The sequence below is a fragment of the Lucilia sericata genome, unplaced genomic scaffold (assembly GCF_015586225.1).
Source record: "Lucilia sericata isolate MDLA Ls3-8-SP2 unplaced genomic scaffold, ASM1558622v1 Contig000506F_arrow, whole genome shotgun sequence".
Classification (NCBI taxonomy): domain Eukaryota; kingdom Metazoa; phylum Arthropoda; class Insecta; order Diptera; family Calliphoridae; genus Lucilia; species Lucilia sericata.
Genome location: NW_023994520.1, coordinates 72924 through 92466, shown reverse-complemented (window position 1 = coordinate 92466; position 19543 = coordinate 72924). Strand labels below are relative to the sequence as shown.

Below are 19543 nucleotides of genomic sequence, written 5' to 3'. Positions count from 1 at the left end.
AAGTAGTTTTTTTATTGTAAAAGATTTTTTATTTCTTTTTTTGTTCAATTATTTCCGCAATTTGATATTGTAAAGGTTTTATTGATCAAGTTACAATCAATAGAAGTTTGAATTCTTAATCAGAGTATTATTTCACTTTTGTATCAATAAAGAGTGATAAACTCTTTTAGATTGAAGTAAGAAAAATAATTTCCGTTACAACATAATGCAGAGCAGGGATGGATAATTAAAAATTTAAAATAGCACTATAGACTAGACTGTAGGTAAAAACAAAACTAGACTATAGACTAGACTGTAGACTAGACTATAGACTAGACTATAGACTAGACTATAGACTAGACTATAGACTAGACTATAGACTAGACTAGACTATAGACTAGACTATAGACTAGACTATAGACTAGACTATAGACTAGACTATAGACTAGACTATAGACTAGACTATAGACTAGACTATAGACTAGACTATAGACTAGACTATAGACTAGACTATAGACTAGACTATAGACTAGACTATAGACTAGACTATAGACTAGACTATAGACTAGACTATAGACTAGACTATAGACTAGACTATAGACTAGACTATAGACTAGACTATAGACTAGACTATAGACTAGACTATAGACTAGACTATAGACTAGACTATAGACTAGACTATAGACTAGACTATAGACTAGACTATAGACTAGACTATAGACTAGACTATAGACTAGACTATAGACTAGACTAGACTAGACTATAGACTAGACTATAGACTAGACTATAGACTAGACTATAGACTAGACTATAGACTAGACTATAGACTAGACTATAGACTAGACTATAGACTAGACTAGTGGTTTGTTTATCAAAAGTTTATAGGTTGGAAAAAGTACCAAAGATTTTGATTTCAAAATGTACTAAAGTACTGAGTTTTCCATGTCTGATGTATGTTGATGATGATGAGTAATAAAACAATTAAATCTGAGAGTTGAATGATCTCTTCTTTATTTTTGTTTTATTACTGATTTGACAAGTAAAATGTCAAATATTAAGTTGTCAAAATATTTATGTAAGAATTGCTTTTCGGTTAGCTTGGCTGTGGTTGGTTGGCTTTAGTTGAATTGTTTAAATTTTTGTTCGTTTTTTTTTTTTTTGTAAATATTTTTTCAAAAACTAAATAAATAAAAGAAATTTAAAAAATGAATAAAGAAAAAGTGTTAAACATATATTCTCCAGAAGTTGTTGCAAGTTAAAGAGTGTTAAGTTTGAGAAGAACAGATTTGTTTTATTTTTTAAAAACAGGTGATTTTTGTAACAATTTTTCAAATAATTGTTTTAAATGTAGAAATTGTTGTTTAGTTTGTGTGAATCTGTTGGTGGTGATTTTAATTAAAATTTATTATTTTCAAATTATTGAATCTTTTTTTTCTTTGTGGTCTATGTCATAGTCTTGCTTTTAACTCCTCTTTCCCTGCGAAACATACAATTAATTATGGCGTCCAAATATCAAAAACAAAAATTAAAAGAAACAAAATTGCCAAATATTCAACTAAAAGAGTGTATTCTTTAATTATAACAAAAAAAGTACTAAAAAAGTACTATTTAACATATTTTTGATTAATATTCAAAGTATTTTCTCTTAATTTTCAATAAAACTAAAAATTTATTGAAATTTTGCAAAAACTGAAAAAAGTACTTTTTCTACTACTATTTTTAAAATGTCTCTAAATGCAGAAAAAATCAAATTTTCTGTATAAAATGTAAACAACTTGCAATTTTAAGCAAAACTGGTCAATTTTAAAGAAATTTTCCAAAAACTGAAAATAGTACTTTTCTACTACTATTTTAAAAATGTCATTAAATGGACAAAAATTTCAAATTATACGTAATATAAAATGTTGAAAACATGTTATTTAAAACAAAATTTATCAATTTTAAAGAAATTTTCCTAAAACTGAAAAAAGTACTTTTTCTACTACTATTTTCAAAATGTCATTAAATGGACATAAAATGTAAAATTTATATATAAACTGCTGACAACATGCAATTTTGGACAAAATTGATAAAATTTTAGTGAAATATTTTGGAAATTTTTTTAAATTAAAAAGTACTTTTTGAAGCTACAATTTGTTTACCATGATTTCATTCTTTTCCCCCCTGTTTTCAATTAATTTTTGCTATATACAATATGACGCCGTCATGTACATATAATTTTTTACTTTTTTTTTAAATACATACTCATAAAAATAAACAAAGTATGTAAAGGTTAACAACGAACGATTAACAACAAACAAATGTTGAGGACAACAAAAAAAAAAAAAAAAAAAACAACATTGGAGACACTCGACATCATCATACTCCCCCCAACCAAGACCATGGCAACAAACTCAATTCATATTTTTGAAGCTGAAGCTTTTTGCGATCTGTATGAGTGAGTGTTTACATATGAGGTTCAAAGCAAAACAAAAAAAAAAACATAATTTCATTAAAAGAATTGGACAATGGTCGAACTAGAAAATGGGTATAGGAAGGTTAAAGGGACGGTTACAAAATACAAGCAAAGTCTCAACAGGCACAGCAATCAACTCATCCCTAGTCTATAGTCTAAACTATAGACTAGACTATATAATAGACTATATACTAGATTTTAGAGTACACTATAGACTAGACTCTAGACTAGGCTATAGACTAGATTATAGACTAGACTGTAGACTAGACTATAGACTAGACTATAGACTAGACTATAGACTAGACTATAGACTAGACTATAGACTAGACTATAGACTAGACTATAGACTAGACTATAGACTAGACTATAGACTAGACTATAGACTAGACTATAGACTAGACTATAGACTAGACTATAGACTAGACTATAGACTAGACTATAGACTAGACTATAGACTAGACTATAGACTAGACTATAGACTAGACTATAGACTAGACTATAGACTAGACTATAGACTAGACTATAGATTAGACTATAGATTAGACTATAGACTAGACTATAGATTAGACTATAGACTAGACTATAGATTAGACTATAGACTAGACTATAGACTAGACTATAGACTAGACTATAGACTAGACTATAGACTAGACTAGACTATAGACTAGACTAGACTATAGACTAGACTATAGACTAGACTATAGACTAGACTATAGACTAGACTATAGACTAGACTATAGTCTATTATCTATCCTAGTCTACAGTCTAATCAATGGTCCAGTCTTCTTTAAGATTTCTTTAAATTTTGTACACATTCGCGTAAAATTTTTGAAATATCTGTGGATTGCCGTTGTAATTGTAGTTTTGTTAACACTATTCGTTGTTGTTTTTACATTTTTATCTTCTTTTTTCCATAATTCCAAAATAATATGAGTCGCAAAAAAAAAGAAAACAATTCCCCAAAAAAATAACAAACCAACAGAGACACAAACATACATACAAGATGTACTTAAGAAGAAAAAAAATCGTGCAGTCACTGAATAAAACAATAGCAAAAGAAAAGGAAAAAACAAAGTCCAAAATAAAAACAACAATAGCGACAACAATGTATAAGCAAAGAAAAAAATCAGCAGCAACAACAACTACTCTTAAAAAATTTACAATAAAACAATAAAATAAACATACAGACAATATAAAAAATGAAATAAAATAAAAAAACACTTTCATACACAATTCCTAAAAAATATATTGACAAAAAAACACTGAGATTGTCACACACGCAAACATACTAAGGACACATGTGTGTCATAATGTGTGAACAGAAAGAAAAAACAAATCAAACAAAATACAAGACAAAATAAACCTTTAAAACAAAAACAACCGAACAAAAACACATGAATTTGAAAACACTCTTCTATGCAAAAAAAAAAACTCTTTACTTTTTTACTGCATTAACAGGGGGAGTCGACGGGGAGGGGAAGAATTTTTAACACTTTTGTTGTTTTAAGTTTTGTTTACATTGATTTTACAGCACAGAAAGGAAGCAAGAAGTAAGTGGAGTTGAGAATTGTTGTTATATTTCGGAGGAAAGAAAAAATGAAACAGATTTTAATAAAAAATTTAAAAATATATAAATTTTTCAACTGGGAATTTGCTAAAATAGTGCGAAATGTTGTAAAACTTATTAAAATTTAAAAATAAATTAATTCCCACAAAAATTAAAAATTCCCAAAAAAATTTTAAAAATCCCCACTCAGAAAAAAATCATTTAAAAATTCAAAATTTTTATACAAAACTAAAGAAATCTTGAATATTTCACTAATTAACAACATTTCTAATAAAAAATTCCTTAAATTTAAAGAATTTTAGCAATCCCGGCACAATCCCGGAAAAAATTTAAAAAGGATTTTAAAATACCACCAAAAACTGACACAAAATGTTATAAAATGTTTACAAATTTAAAAATCTATATAAGTTTGAAACAAAATCCCTTCAAAATATCTTTTTAGGGGAAATTTTTACAAAGGGGATTTTTGAAATGTTTTTGGGAATTTGTAAAATTTGCTAAAAAGTAAAGAAAACTTAATAGAAATTGAAAATATAACATTTGCCAACAAATTTTACAATTCCCAGGAGTTTTCTGAAAATCCCAGTTTAACAAAATGAAGGAATTTTCGAAAAGAAATTGGGAATAACTAACGAATTAATAAATATTTTAGAAATTAACAACATTCCCTTGAAAAAATTAATAAATTTCATGAATTTCTGCAATCCCGTCACAATCCCAGAAAAATTGTAAATAGGATATCAAAATAAACTGTAAATCCAAATACAAAATGTTATCAAATGTTTACAAATTTAAAATTCTATATAAGTTTTAAACAAAATCATTTCAAAATAACTTTTTAGGGAAAATTTTTGAAAAGGGGATTTTTGAAAAGTTTTTGGGAATTTGTTAAATATGCTAAAAAGTAAAGAAAACTTTATAGAAATTGAAAATATAACATTTCCCATAAAAATTAACAATTCCCAGGAGATTTCTGAAAATCTCAGTTTAAGAAAATTAAGGAATTTCTATGAAGATATTGGGAATTCATAGAAATAAGTTAATTGTTAAGTTTATTATATTGTTGTACTCCAAAAATAGGTTTTTAACGCTTTTTTATAGATGTTTCATTATGAGGGGATTTAACAAAAATCTCGGGAAACGAAAATTGCTGGATTTTGTGAAAAGAAATTGGGAATTTTTGAAAATAAGGCAAAAATTAAGTTTGTTATTTTATTTTCCTCCAAAAATTTGCTTTTAAAGCTTTTTTGAGTTAATTTTGTCATGAGGGGATTTTTGTTAGGAAAATAGGAATTTGTAAAAACTTGAAAAAAGTGTACAAATCATGTTAGCAAACATAATTTAGTTATTTTACACCAAAAATTTTAATTCCCAGGAGTTTAACAAAATCTGGGGAAGTGAATATTGCAGGATTTTGTATAGAAAAAATGGGTATTTTTAAAAATAAGGCAAAAATTAAGTTTTTTAATTTAATTTTCCTCAAAAATGAGTTTTTCATGCATTTCTGAGCAAATTTTATTATGAGGGGATTTTTGTTACGAAAATGGGAATTTGTAAAAACTTGCAAAAGGAGTAGAAATTTTATTAGCAAACATAAATTAGCTATTTTACACCAAGAATTTTAACTCCCAGGATTTTAACGAAAATCTGGGGAAGTGAAAATTGAGGGATTTTGTATAAAGAAATTAGAAATTCTTAAAAATAAGGCAAAAAAGTGTAGTAATCATTTTAGCAAAACATAAATTAGTCAGTTTATAACAAAAATTTTAATTCCCAGGTGTTTAACAAAAATCTCGGGAAGTTAAAATAGAGTGATTTTGTATAAAACAAATGGGAATTCTTAAAATTAAGGCACAACTTAAGTTTGTTAGTCAGTTTTTTTCCAAAAATTATTTTTAAGCAGTTTTGAGCAAATTTTGTGATGAGGGGATTTTTGTAAAGAAAATGGGAATTTATAAAAACTTGAGAAAAGTGTAGAATTCTTATTAGCAAACAAAAATTAGTTATTTAAAGTGAAAGTTTTCAATTCCCAGGAATTATATGGCAACAAATTTTGTTAAAACTAGTTTTAAAGTAATTTTTATTAGAAAAATTTGTTATGGGGAAACACCCACCTACTAAGAGAATCAATAATTTAAACATTTTCAAACATAAATTTCTATAAATCTCTTCATTTTTATGTTACTTAGAACCCTTAACAGATTTTATGACTTTTAGTAATTAAAAATCAATTAGTTTTCAAAAACACTTTAACGCGGGTGACACCTTTTCTTGTGTGTGTGTGTGTCTTCATATCATGTAGTTTTTATAATCCTTAATCTGCATGTTTTTAAAACTATTAAAATTATTTTATTATTCATATTTTATGACTTTTTGAAAATTCTTTTTTTTACCTGTACCTGTTTAGAAAATTAATTACCAAACATTGTTTTACACATATGACCTAAAGTTCTTTGCTTTGTAACTACAGGTAGTAGAAGAAAACGAAAGTACATTTTATTGGGAAAAATATGGGTCATTAGGAAACAAAAACTCTTTAAAGTATGTTTGTGGCTTAAGCCGACCATAAATAATTTAAGCAAAAAATCTAAAATTTTTAGAAATATTAGAAAAAAATATGCAAATTTCAAATTGTCTTGTTTTCTGTTCAAACAAAAATGACTCATAAGTATTGCTGCTTTAGGATTTGGGACATATGTACATAACAAGTATGCAGGGAGTAGAGTAAATTATTAGTCATATTTGGCTTTGAGTTGAAGTTTTAACTTGTTTTTTTGGTGTGTTAAAAAACATGTTGTCAAACAAGGTCTTAAAATGTAATATTTAGTTTGCTGAAAGCCGTAGTAAAGATTATAACAGATAAAAGAACTAAAATACCAACAAAATCTTTAATAAATCAACTGGGAATTATTAATTTTTATTTAAAACATTAAAATTATACTTTCTAATAAGTTTCCTACACTTTTTGCAAGATTTTACAAATTCCCATTTTCCTTATAAAAATCCCCTCATAACAAATGTTGCTCAAAAATGCCTTAAAAACAAATTTTTTGGGGGAAAATAAAGCAACAAACTTAATTTTCACCTTATTTTCAAGAATTCCCAATTTCTTTACACAAAATCCTGCAATTTTCACTTCCCCGGATTTTGAAGAACTCCTGGGAATTAAAATTTTTAGTTTAAAATAACTAATTTATGTTTGCTAATGGGATTTCTACAGTTTTTGCAAAAGTTTACAAATTTCCAATTTCCTTACAAAAATCGCCTTAAAACAAAATGTTTCCAAAAAAGCATTAAAAACTGAATTTTGAGGAAAAACTGAATAATACACTTAAATATTAACACATTTGTATGAATTCCCAATTTTTTTATAAAATTCCTTAATTTTCTAAAACTGGGATTTTCAGAAATCTTCTGGGAATTGTTAATTTTGTTGGGAAATGTTATATTTTTAATTTATAATAAGCTTTCATAACTTTTTTTAAAATTTTACAAATTCCCAAAAACTTTTTAAAAATCCCCTTAATAAAAAATTGTTTTAAAAAGGTATTTTAAAGGGATTTTTTAGAAAACATGTAGAGAATTTTAATTTTCTAAATATTTTACAACATTTTGTGTCAGTTCTTAGCGCTTATTTTGAATTCCTTTTCAAGGTTTTTCTGGGATTATGCCGGGATTGCTGAAAATCATGAAATTCATTGCTTTTTTCAAGGATATGTTGTTAATTTGTGAAATATTTCTTAATTCTTTATTTATTCCCAATTTCTTTTATAAAATTCCTTAATTTCCTAAAACTGGGATTTTCAGAAATCTCCTGGGAATTGTAAATTTTTATGGGAAATGTTATATTTTCAATTTCTATTAAGTTTTCTTTACTTTTTTCCAAATTTTATAAATTCCCAAAAACTTTTTAAAAATCCCCTGTGTAAAAAGTTCTTCTAAAAAGGTATTTTAAAGGGATTTTGTTGAAAACTTATATTAAATTTTAAATTTGTAAACATTTTATAACATTTTGTGTCAGTTTTTAGTGTTTATTTTGAAATCCTTTTTAAGATTTTTCTAGGATTGTGCCGGGATTGCTGAAAATCAAGAAATCTTATCTTTTTACGTGTTATTAACAGTTTTTTACAGTGTTTTTTTGATTTGTTAAATTTTTTACTCATTTACTAATTATCCTGTGGATGTGAGTGTTTGTTTTTCCTTTTTTACTCCTGAAAAGGAGAAATTTGAAATTGAGACTTTTCTTGCTCGCTTGATTGAGTGTATTTTTTAAATGAGTCTTTTTTTGGAATACATGTGTTTTTTATGTTTATGTTTTTGAAGAGTTTGTGTGTAGCAATGCGCGCGTTACTATCTTAAAAAAAAACAACAACATGATTGTGTTTAATTAAGTTCAATTATTCATTATTGAGTGTGTTTTAAGAAATTAAAAAGAGATTTCTTTTCTGTCTTAAAATGAGAGAGTTTAAATTTAGTTTCTTTCTTCTTTTTGCTGCCAGCCAGCTGGCTTGTTTTTGTAGGTTTTGTATTTTATTGTTGTTGTACTTGTTAATTACTTAACTTAAATTTGTTGTAATAAAGTTTTTTTTCTTCTTGATTTTTTTAAGAAGAGTTTTGTGTAAAGAGTATGAATTATTTGAAAGAATTTTTGTTGATGAGAGTTGATGTATCAGGCCTGGAGATATGAAATTTTCTATTAAAATGGAATTTACTTTTTTTCAAAAAAAGTATATTTTTAGAAAATTTTAGGAAGAATTAGTTTTTGTTGGATAAATTTATGAATTGTTTTAATCAATGGCCTCGTCTATACTTAGCTTGGTGTTTCCATATATTAGCCCAAGTAGGCTCCTAAGGAGATGGACGATACTTACAGTGATAGTGTACATGGACTGGTATAGAATGCGATTAATAGGACGTTAGACACAGCATTTTCCTACCTCTCCAAAAGCACGATAAATACTCACCAACCAGAAGACTAGAGGAAGTGTCAAAAAGACATACTCCAGTCAACACTTGACCAAGGGCAAGATTGCTAAAAATGCTGCAAATAGCATCCAACCATGAGCGAGAAGAGGACGATGACAACCTATCTCGCCCAAGGCAGCAGCCCAAAATACAGAGAGGCCTAAGTGAAACCGCTGAAAATGTCAGTCAACCATGAGCGAGAAGAGGAAGATGACAACCTATCTCGCCTAAGGCAGCAGCCCAAAATACAGAGAGGTCCAAGCGAAACCGCTTTCAGACAGAGACAGGAAAGTTACCTAAATGGAGAGAGGTTGCCGACCGAAAAACCACGCTTTAGAACCCTCAACAAGCACAACCAAATTCTAGACCTTTTAACGAGGTGGAGACGGATCATCACCTCATGGTTTAAAGTAATAGAATGGGGTGCCATCGTATTCAAATTATCTGAGATAGTAATGTATCACTTTCTGGCAAATAAGGATAGTAGGGTACCTTGTTTTGACACCGGTCTTGATGGAGTCCTTTAGAACTATATCGAAAAGTGGAACTATAAAATCAGCCAATGTATAGGATGGTTTAAGTCTTAAACTGAGATCAGTCGTGGCAATTCCAATAGAACATGTTAGAATATCTTAAGCTGCAGAACCCTAACTTACACATGAATGATTGGTTCATCAGTCGGACCGCTCAAGACGATGGTAAGATATAACTAGCCATTAGGGAATAACTGGCCATTAGGGAATCAGAGCTCCCTGCACTTAGAGAAGAAGAGGCTTTAGACAGTTCTTTGGGATGAGGGACGGAAGGATAAAAGTCCATGGACTAGTTTATTGACTAGTCTATAGACCAATCTACGGAGTAGTCTCTAGACCAGTCTATCGACTAGCCTATGGACTAGTCTTGGAACTGTTTCTAGACCAGTCTATCTAGCATTTTTGAAAACTACCAGCGCTGTTTGTACATTAGCGTCCAGCGCATTATGGATTATGAGGGATTATGAGGGATTTTGTTAAGGTTCTTCCTGTTGCTGCTGCTGATAGAATTGCTCATAGGAATTAAGATAAGCAGCATAGCCGCTTGAATGAGTAGTAGTCAAGAATAGCTGTAATTGCTGATGCTGCTGTTTTTGTTGCTGAAAGTCCTTCCTCAACAGAGTTCTCCGCTTCTGTTGAGGAAGTTTGAGTACAATATATTGCTGTATTGGAGGCAGCAGTTGAAGGCCCCGTTGCTCCTAATCCAGCTGTTGCTGTGACAGTTTGAGAGAAGGCCGGCGTAAACACCCCAACCAGGTCTTCTGTAGAATCAATCGCCGCTATTCGAGATGTATTGGATGAGAAAATATTATGCGAGTTATTATGAGAGTTCTCCGCTTCTGTTGAAGAAGTTTGAGTAGAATATATCCCTGTATTGGAGACAGCAGTTGAAGGCCTCGTTGCTCCTAATCCTGCTGTTGCTGTGGCAGTTTGAAAGGCGGCCGGTATAAACACCCCAACCAGGGTTTCCGCCTTATGTAACGGCAGCATTTCAGTAGTTAAAGTCGCCATGAATTGCCTACATAGAGTGGCCATATATTGCGTACATATAGTGGCCATGTATTGCCATGACGTGACGTTTCTTAGCGTTTAAATAAAGTTTTAATTGGCGCTAGATGTTTGCAGTTCAAAAGGGATATTAAAGGAGGAATATGTGTTTAAACCTTTTGGTTTTGCGATTCTGATTTGTTGATTATAACTAAGCACTACTCATTAGACCAGGATACTGACTATGCTTTTCATTGATTTGTGGACTAATCTTTTCACTAGTCTATGGTCTTATCAATAGTCTAATGACTAGTCCACCGACTAGTCGATTGACTAGTTTATATATTTAATATATATTAGGAGAACTGCGTAACTTTTCACTGGTAAAAAGTCTTAAAGTACAGAATTTTCCATCCCTGATTAGTCTGTTATATTATCTTCTTGCTATTATTCTTTGGTTCGGAAATTTCTGAGAGAATTGTAGAATTGTGTTTAACTTCTTTAAAAAAATTCTGTTAATTAATAAAATTTCAAAGGAATTACTTAGTTTGAGTGTTGCTGTAAGCTGCTAGAATTTTCTTATAAAAACTGAGTGATATTATTGGATAATATTAGAGCGCAGAGTTTAAAATTTAAGAGTGAGTGATATTGAGTTGGAAATTTTGAAAGAGAGTTAACTAAGATATGAGTTTAGTAGTTGTTATTGCTGCTTTTAATTCCTTTTTTTTTGTACATTCTACTTTTGCCTCATATTTATTGGCGCGCATCTTTGTTAACGTTTCGCACAACATCATCAACAACATGATAATGATGATTTTGTTGTTGTTGTTCTTGGTTAATTTGTAGTGTTCGCTCTCTCTCTCTCTCTCTATCCTTCTTTCTGCCTTTTACATATTATTCGTATGCAGTTGTATTAGGGTAAGTGATTGTGTATGTTGGTGTGTGTTTGTTTGTTTGTTGGCCTGTGTGTATGTTTTGAGCAGTTATTGTTGTTGTTGTTGTTTTTGTTCACACAAAATATAATTTTTGTATTTTTGCCTTGGTTGGTTGTTTGGTCATTTAAACAGGACATTGAGTTTAGAATTAGACAGCGCGTGTTACAGAGCGGTTGGCATTTTTACAAGCTTTAAGAAGCGCCCTCTTCTTTTTTAACACTTTTTAGTTTTTTCCTTTAAAAAAAAATTAAAACCAACACTTTCGGCTTAAACATTTTTGGCTTAACAAAAAAACAACAAAAATTTTTGGACATTTTATTAACAAAAAAGAAAATTTTTTAGTTTAAAATTTAAAAATTTTAAGTTTACAAAATTTTGCAAAACAATTTTTAAGTTTAAATTTTATGTTTTATAAAAGAAAAAGTGCAAAAACACACAAAAAATCAAAATTCAAAATTTGTTACACTTTTAAGTTACATTCATTTATTAAAAATTTATTATTTAAAAAAAATTATTTGTTTGAAAAATAAAAAAATAAATAAAATTAACGCGCGGTTTATTTAAAAACGCTAAAACCAACTAAAAATTAAATAAATTAAAAACAACAAACCTTAAAAAAAACAATTAAAAATAAATGGTAATTATTTAAAAAAAATAAATTGTGACAAAAGAAAACTGTAAAAGAATTTCAAAGATCATTTTATAAAAAAAGAATAAAGAAGAAAATTAACAAAAAAAAGAGAGACTCCAGCATAACAAATAAAACTCAAACAAACCGTTGGATTTACTCTTTTTAACACTACACTGCTAGAAATTTTTTAATAAAATTTTAAAACATTTTAAAACAATTAAAAAAAAACTCTAAAACAAATGGAATAATTAATTATAATTATAAAATTATCTTAAAATTATAACAAAAAACTTATAAAGTTTACAAAAATTGCAAAGAAATTAAAAAATAAAAAAAAATTATTTCAAAATTATAAAAAAAATATTATAAATTAAAAAACTTTTATAAAAACTAAAACAAAAATTAAAATAATTAATGAATTTAAAGAAAACACTTAAAATTTTCAAAAAACTTTTGAAAATTTTCTTAAACAATTCATGGAAGTTAAAGAAAAAATAAAAAATTTTATGTAAAACAAAACATAACATTTAAAAGAAATTTAAAAAAGTTTTCTTAACAAATAAAGAACTTTAAAAAAAGACACTTAATTTTCTCTAAATTGAGTTTTTTTTTAAATAAAAATCTTGAGTTTTTTTGGTTTTAAATCCTGTTTAAATTCAGTTATATGTGTTTGTATGCTGTTATATATATATGTGTGTGTGTATGTGTTTTAAAAAAGAAATGTCTTTGAAAATTCTTAAATGAAATCCTTGTGAAAAAAATGGCCTCTAAAACCAGTTTTTCTTATACATTCCAACAACTAGATTTGAGCAACAACATCACGAAACATAACTCAACTAACCAGAACTCTTAACAGCAGCAAGAAAGTCTAAAACCTTAAAGGATTCCATATTCCCATTTCAATATCCCTTTTGTACCACAAAAACAACTAACAACAATTAAAACTTTCTTTAAACGTTAACAAAAAACGCCACGCCACTCTATGTAGGCAATAAATGGCCACTTTAGCTACTGAAATGCCGCCGTTACATACGGCGGAAGCCCTGGCCGGGGTGTCAACGCCGGCCTCCTCTCAAACTGCCACAGCAACAGCAGGAGTAGGAGCAACGGGGCCTTCAACAGCTGCCTCCAATACAGGCATAGATTCTACTCAAACTTCCTCAACAGAAGGGGAGAATTCTCATAATATAGTGTCCTCCAATACAACGCAAACGAATAGCAATAATACCATTTCAGCGGCGGCTGATTCTTCAGATAATCAACCGGGCACACCGCAACCTCATTTAAATTCTTCAGCCGAGCAACAACAACAATCTAGCAGTGCTCATCATCCTTATGCTAATCATCATATGTATGCTAATAATCCACATCCTGCAACTTCCAGTGCCCCCAATAGCCATCTGAATCAAATGTATAATCATCATATTTATGCACAATCCAATATGGACTTACAGCAACAACAACAGCAGCATCAACAGCAGCAACAACAACAACAGCAATTGCAGCAACCTTTGACTCCTACTCATCAAAGCGGCTATCCCTCCTATCTTAATTCCTATGAGCAGTTCTATCAGCAGCAGCAACAACAACAACAGCAGCAACAATCTACCCAAAATCCCTCACAATCCTCTAGCCAAACTTCTAATCCTCAGCAAATGGATTACATAAATTCCAACTCTAACTCCATGTATTCAGCTTCGGAATATAAACAACAATCGGGTGTACGTTATCATCCCTATTTGCATACCCCCACCTCGGGCATACCCTCGGTTAATTCCCAAAATTCCAATTCAAATAATGCGCTGGACGCTAATGTACAAACAGCGCCGGTAGTTTCCAGTGCTTCTTCTTCGGTCATGAGTCCGCGTGTGGTTAGCTCTACTAGTCCTTCCTCTTCCAGCCAACAAATGCATATAAGTGGTAGTGCCAGTAGTATAGGCAGCTTGAGTGCTGGTAATCCCAGTTCACCCAATTCGGCCGGTGGTACTCCTCAGTGCAAAAAATGCGGCATAATGTGTACCAATGAAACGGAACTACAGGAACATATAGCTAATGTTCATGGTGCTTCTCCTTACGGTAGCAGTGGTTATGCCAGTTCTCCCTATATCAAAGAGGAAATGCAACAGCAGACGCCTCCCTCACAAACCCAGCAACAACAACCACCAGCCGCCGGGCAACAACCCGCCTCTACACAGGGTGGAAATCCCGGGGAAATTTTAGATTTGGATTCTCAGAAAATGTTATATCCTCCTGTGCCGGGTTCCATACCCCACATGATGCAGCATCAACCTTTGGCCAATACCGATCCTTTACATGGTTTACACAGCATGCAGCAAAGAGCCGGTCTAAACTCTTGGGATCAACAGTCTCAGGAGGGTTTGCCACCCTACTTGCAGCAGCAACAACCTCCTCAAACCAACACAGAATCCAAAAATCTTCCTCAACACTCACCCTACTATCAGCAATCTCCCAAACAGTCGCCCTATCATGTTTCCAATAGTTCGAATACCATGAAAACGGAATATCATCCTTTAATTAAAAATGAATATTCTTCAGATTCTCAACAATATCTATCGGATAAATCATTTGATCCTACACAACCTCAGCAACAGCAGCAACAACAAATGATGCCACCGGCGGTATCCTCCAGTCCGGCAGAGTTTCCCTCTACCACCACAGGAGGACCTCAGGATAATAGCCAGCAAATGGTCAACAATTCACAACAGTTTAGGGCTGGCAACTTTGAGCCTCCCTCTTCAAGTTCGACCACCATAAGTACAGGTCCGTTAAGTGGCAAGGCCGCCAACTGGAAGTCCAATGAGGCCAGAAGACCTAAAACCTATAATTGCACCGCCTGCAATAAATGGTTTACCAGTTCGGGTCATTTGAAAAGGCATTACAACACTACTTTGCATAAAAATGCCGTCAAATCTAGTGGACAACCCGATCCAGCTACATTACCCATATCGGCTCATCATCATCCAGCCAGAGATCCCTCGGGTAAAAGCAGCCGTAGAGCCGCCGCAGCAGCAGCTGCTGCCCAAGCCGCCAATAGTCAACAACAGCAGCAGCCGCCAAATCCAGTGCAACCGCCGGAACCGCCTAATAGTCCGCAGGATTATGGCGGGTCCCAGGTGGCAGCTGGTGGCTTAACGCCTTTGTCTCACTATGCTGCCACTCCCTCGCCCAATAGCATGTATGGGCAGCAGCAGCAATATCAACATAATCAGTACATGCCCCAGGTACAATCCACGACAAACGCTTCACCACAGCATGCTTCACCGATGGCCAGCGGTCATCATTTACAACAGCAACAACACATGAATCAACAACAACAACAAACCGTAATGAACGGTCACCCAAACGCGTTAGCAGGCCCCTCCGTCCCAACCACTCAACAAACGCCAATGCCGTCCTCCCAAATGAGGGGCCTGCTGAACAACACATCATCCACCACAACAACAATGCATATAATAAAGAACGAACACTTGGAGGCGGCAACCTTGGAGGAGGAACAACAGCAGCAGCAACAGGAGCAGTTGCAGGAGGAGGAGGATCCGGAGGAAGCGGAACGCTACATAACGGACCCGGAAGAGGAGGTGGAAGAGTTGGGCTACCTCACGAGAGTTCCGGTGAAGGAGGAAGTATTAACGGAGACGGAACAGCAGCAGCACAACAACATGTACTCGCCAAAGGCCGACATGGAGGAATTGGCGGAGGAGCAGCCATTGGCAGCGCCAGTTCACAGGGAAGTGGATCCCAATGTGGCACCCCACCACAATCAATTAGCTCCCTATCATCTGGAGCAGCAACAGCAGCAGCCACAGCAGGCGGACATGGACATGGAGCGTCTCTATCACAACACCACGCCCAGCAGCACTCACAGCAGCAGCAACAACATGCCAGTCCACTCGCCCCTTATTATCTCCCACCAACAATACCAGGAGCAACTGCAGCAGCTGCCACCACACCAAATGGTGGCTCAGGACACTTATACCCTCACGCAAACCCCTCCGCCGCCGCTGCAGCAGCAGCAGCTGCCGCCTCATCACAGTATAATGGATCAACAGCCTTACATCAACATGCCTTTGGCTATCAACACGCAGCAGCCGCCCAACAGTATGCTGCTGCAGCAGCAGCCGGATACTACCATCCCCATGCCCAACACCATCCCCACCACGCCCACCACTATGGTCAATATGCTGGCGCCCAGCCACCACCACATGCCGCTGCCGCCGCAGCAGCATACGGAGCTGCAGCCGCTAGTCAATATGCAGCAGCAGCCGCTGGACACCAACAATACCAATACCCAGCACATGCTGCCGTCGCACATCACCACCAGCAACATCACCAACATGGCATCGTACCACCAACTGCAGCAGCCGGGCTCGGTACTGCCACCGCTGGACCACACGCTGACCTATCCTCACACTATTATTGGTAATAGTTTAAGCAATGCGGATGTCTTGACACTCGATGCCTATGGCAATTTGGTGACGGCTAATGGTCAACAGGTTATACAAACTAGTGATGGTCAATTGTTGCAATTGATTTCATCGGGCCCATCGGGAGCCACAACTTTGTATTCTACACAGTCGTACAATCCCTATATGGCACAGAGATCACCTCAGGAAGGTGATTTACCACCCATGACACAACATTATCAACAGGAGCCAACAACCACTACCTTAACTGTCTTGCCACCCTCTATGAGTTATTCACCCTCGAATGGTAACTCCAATTGCTCGGAACAGGAATATAAACCCTCACTAACGGAGGATTATATCAACAATAACTTCCAGGAGGAACAGCAGCAGCCACAACAACAACCGTTAGAGAATAGAGCCAGTCCAAAGGAAACAACTACCTCAAGCACTACCACCACCACCACCACTACTACTACTACCTCCAATAAACGCAAACGTAATCCCAGCACTTCCAGTTCTATAGGAGCCAATAGCACCATGCTACCCAGTGGCCGTATCAAGTGTCTGCCCTGCGATAAGGAATTCACCAAAATCTGCTATCTCACCCAGCACAATAAAAGTTTTCATTCCGGTGAGTATCCTTTCCGTTGTCAAAAATGCGGCAAACGCTATCAATCCGAAGATGTTTATATCACCCATTTGGGCAAGCATAAAACCACCGATAAGGCTCACAAATGTGACATTTGTCCCAAACAATTTCATCATAAAACCGATCTACGGCGTCATATAGAAGCCATACATACGGGTAATAAACAGCATTCTTGTGATATTTGCGAAAAGAGTTTCTGTCGCAAAGATCATTTGCGCAAACATTTGGAAACACACAATCGTCCCCGTTTGGTGGCCAAAAAGACCAATAGTAGAGCTAATAACAGTATAACCGCTGCCTTTGCTAAGGTTAATAAAAAATCCAAAGATCCAAACACCACCCAAATACCTCTTAGTAGTCCTAGTCCTTTAGCGAATGCAGGGAATCAAACTATTAATTCATTGCCCTCGATGGCAGCCCAAATTAATGAGACAAATTCCTTAAGTTCTGCCACCACTTCTACTCCCTCCCCCTTGACTCATCACATCGATGATGTGGCTGTCGATGATGAGGATTTATTAGATGATGAATTAGATGAGTATGATAATCAGGAATTGGAGGATAATGAAGAGTACTTAACTATGGCCGAGTATGAACAGCAGATCCAACAAATGCAAAGTGTTCAAGGGCAATATTTAATGGGAAATAAACAGGTTTATCAAATGGTTGAACAGGAGTTACCCATGTATTAGAGAGAGATTTTTAGAAAAAGAAGAGAGGGATTTTGAAAGAGCTTTAGAGGGTAGAGAGCAGAGAAAGTTTTGTTTAAAAGAGAAAGAGATTTGTTTGAGTTTGTTGAGAAGAAAGAGAAAATGTTGTTAAACTGACAATTTTTTTCTAAACAAAAATGTTTGGGACTGCGAAAGTGGCCCAATTAGGGGCCGTTATTTGAAAAGGAAACGTTTTAAAGGAAACTGATTTTTGGTTTAAATTGAGAAAAGCTGTGAAAACTTTCTCTTTAAAAAAGAGATTTAGAAGAACGAAAAGACCCTACTTCTAAGCAGAAAATAGAGCTTTTCTTGACTTAAGAGAAAAACGAAAGAAAAGAGTGGAAAAGCTGCTCATTCGTGAAAGTTTTTGCAAAGAGATGCGAAAGAGCTAAAGTTTAAACTTCTAAGCAAAACGAGAGCTTCTCTTTATAGGAAAACTATAGGAACAGAGGAAGAGACACTGCTCATTTTTAATGATAAACTTTTAAGGAAAACTTTTACATTCGAAAAGCTCTCTTTGTTAAGAAAGAGTTACAAAAATGAAGATTCATCAGGATTAAGAGAATTGACAGAGTTCTTTGTTAAGTGTTATAAAATGAGAGAAATTAGCAGATTTCTCTAAACAGCTTTAGAATCTTTATTTTAACTCCCAGAAAGCTTTAGAAGATCCAGCATCAAAAAAGAGAGCTTTTGTAGATTTCTTTAAACAAAATTAGAACGTGTGGCATTAAGTGTATTCTTTATCGGTTTTACATGGTTTAAAGAGAATAAAAAGCTTTAGGAGATCAGAAAATAAAGCTTAAAGAAAGCTTTTACTCATTTAATTAGAAAACAAAGAAGAAAGAAGAGAAATTTGTTGTTAAACATAAAGTCTAAAAGCTAAAAGTTACAAAATCTTGCAAATGTTTGAGATAGCTTAAAAGAGATTGTAAACCACGCAGAGAACAAACGCTTAAGCATACAGAGAGTATTGAGAGATGTTTAATTCTTCTATTTAAAACTGCTTTATTGTATAAAAAAAATAAACTTGAAAATTTGACAAGTTTTAAATAGAAAAATTAAACATTTTTAAACGAAAAAGTTTGGAAAGAAGAAAACAAATTTTTTTAAAATTGAAAGAAATTTTTTAAAATATAAAGAAATTTTTAAAATTTAAGAAAATTTTTAAAATTTAAAGAAATTTTTAAAATTTAAAGAAATTTTTTTAAAATTCAGAATTAAAAATTAAATTTTGATTGGAACAATATTTTAAAAAATGGGAAAATTTTGAAAAAAATTTAAAAAATTTTAAAAATTTAAAAAAATTTTTAAAAATTGAAATAATTAAAATTTTTTTAAAAAAAGTTTCAAAAATTTTTAAAAAATTTCAAAATTGAAAAAAAAATTATTTTAAAAATTGTTTAAAATTAAAGAAATTTGTATAAAATTTAAAAAAATCTTGGTTTAACAACATATTTCTTTGAAAAACAAAAATCAAACTTTTAAATAAAAAACAATCTTTAACAAAACTTAAAACCTCTTAACCCTTGCAAAGCCCTTTTCTACTAGACTTGCCAATCAATTGTTATTTGAAATAAAATCAGGAAAAAACTTTTTTTTTTACAATAAAAAAAGTCAAACATATAGTGATACCAAAACTTAAACTATATCAGGGATTATTAGTGTTAATAATTACAAATAATATATATTTTTTATTTTTATATTT

The 19543-nt window shown here is 32.7% G+C and overlaps 1 protein-coding gene across 2 annotated transcripts; it reads left to right on the top strand.

Moving 5' to 3' along the window:
* The first annotated feature begins 1067 nt into the window (after nucleotides 1-1067).
* Nucleotides 1068-18962, top strand: LOC119605648 (myb-like protein Q). Of its 2 annotated transcripts, none has more exons than XM_037958878.1 (2): nucleotides 1068-1287; nucleotides 12856-18962. In XM_037958878.1, exon 2 carries the CDS (start codon nucleotides 13048-13050, stop codon nucleotides 17818-17820), a length of 4773 nt encoding a protein of 1590 aa, XP_037814806.1. In that variant the 5' UTR covers nucleotides 1068-1287; nucleotides 12856-13047; the 3' UTR covers nucleotides 17821-18962. The 2 variants fall into 2 exon arrangements, with proteins under 2 accessions (XP_037814806.1, XP_037814805.1); XM_037958877.1 differs by lacking the exon at nucleotides 1068-1287 and adding an exon at nucleotides 11934-12058.
* Nucleotides 18963-19543: the final 581 nt, after the last annotated feature.

Coding starts and splice junctions, on each gene's coding strand:
- LOC119605648 (XM_037958878.1), top strand. CDS start 13,048: ATGGCCACTTTAGCTACTGAAATGCCGCCGTTACATACGGCGGAAGCC.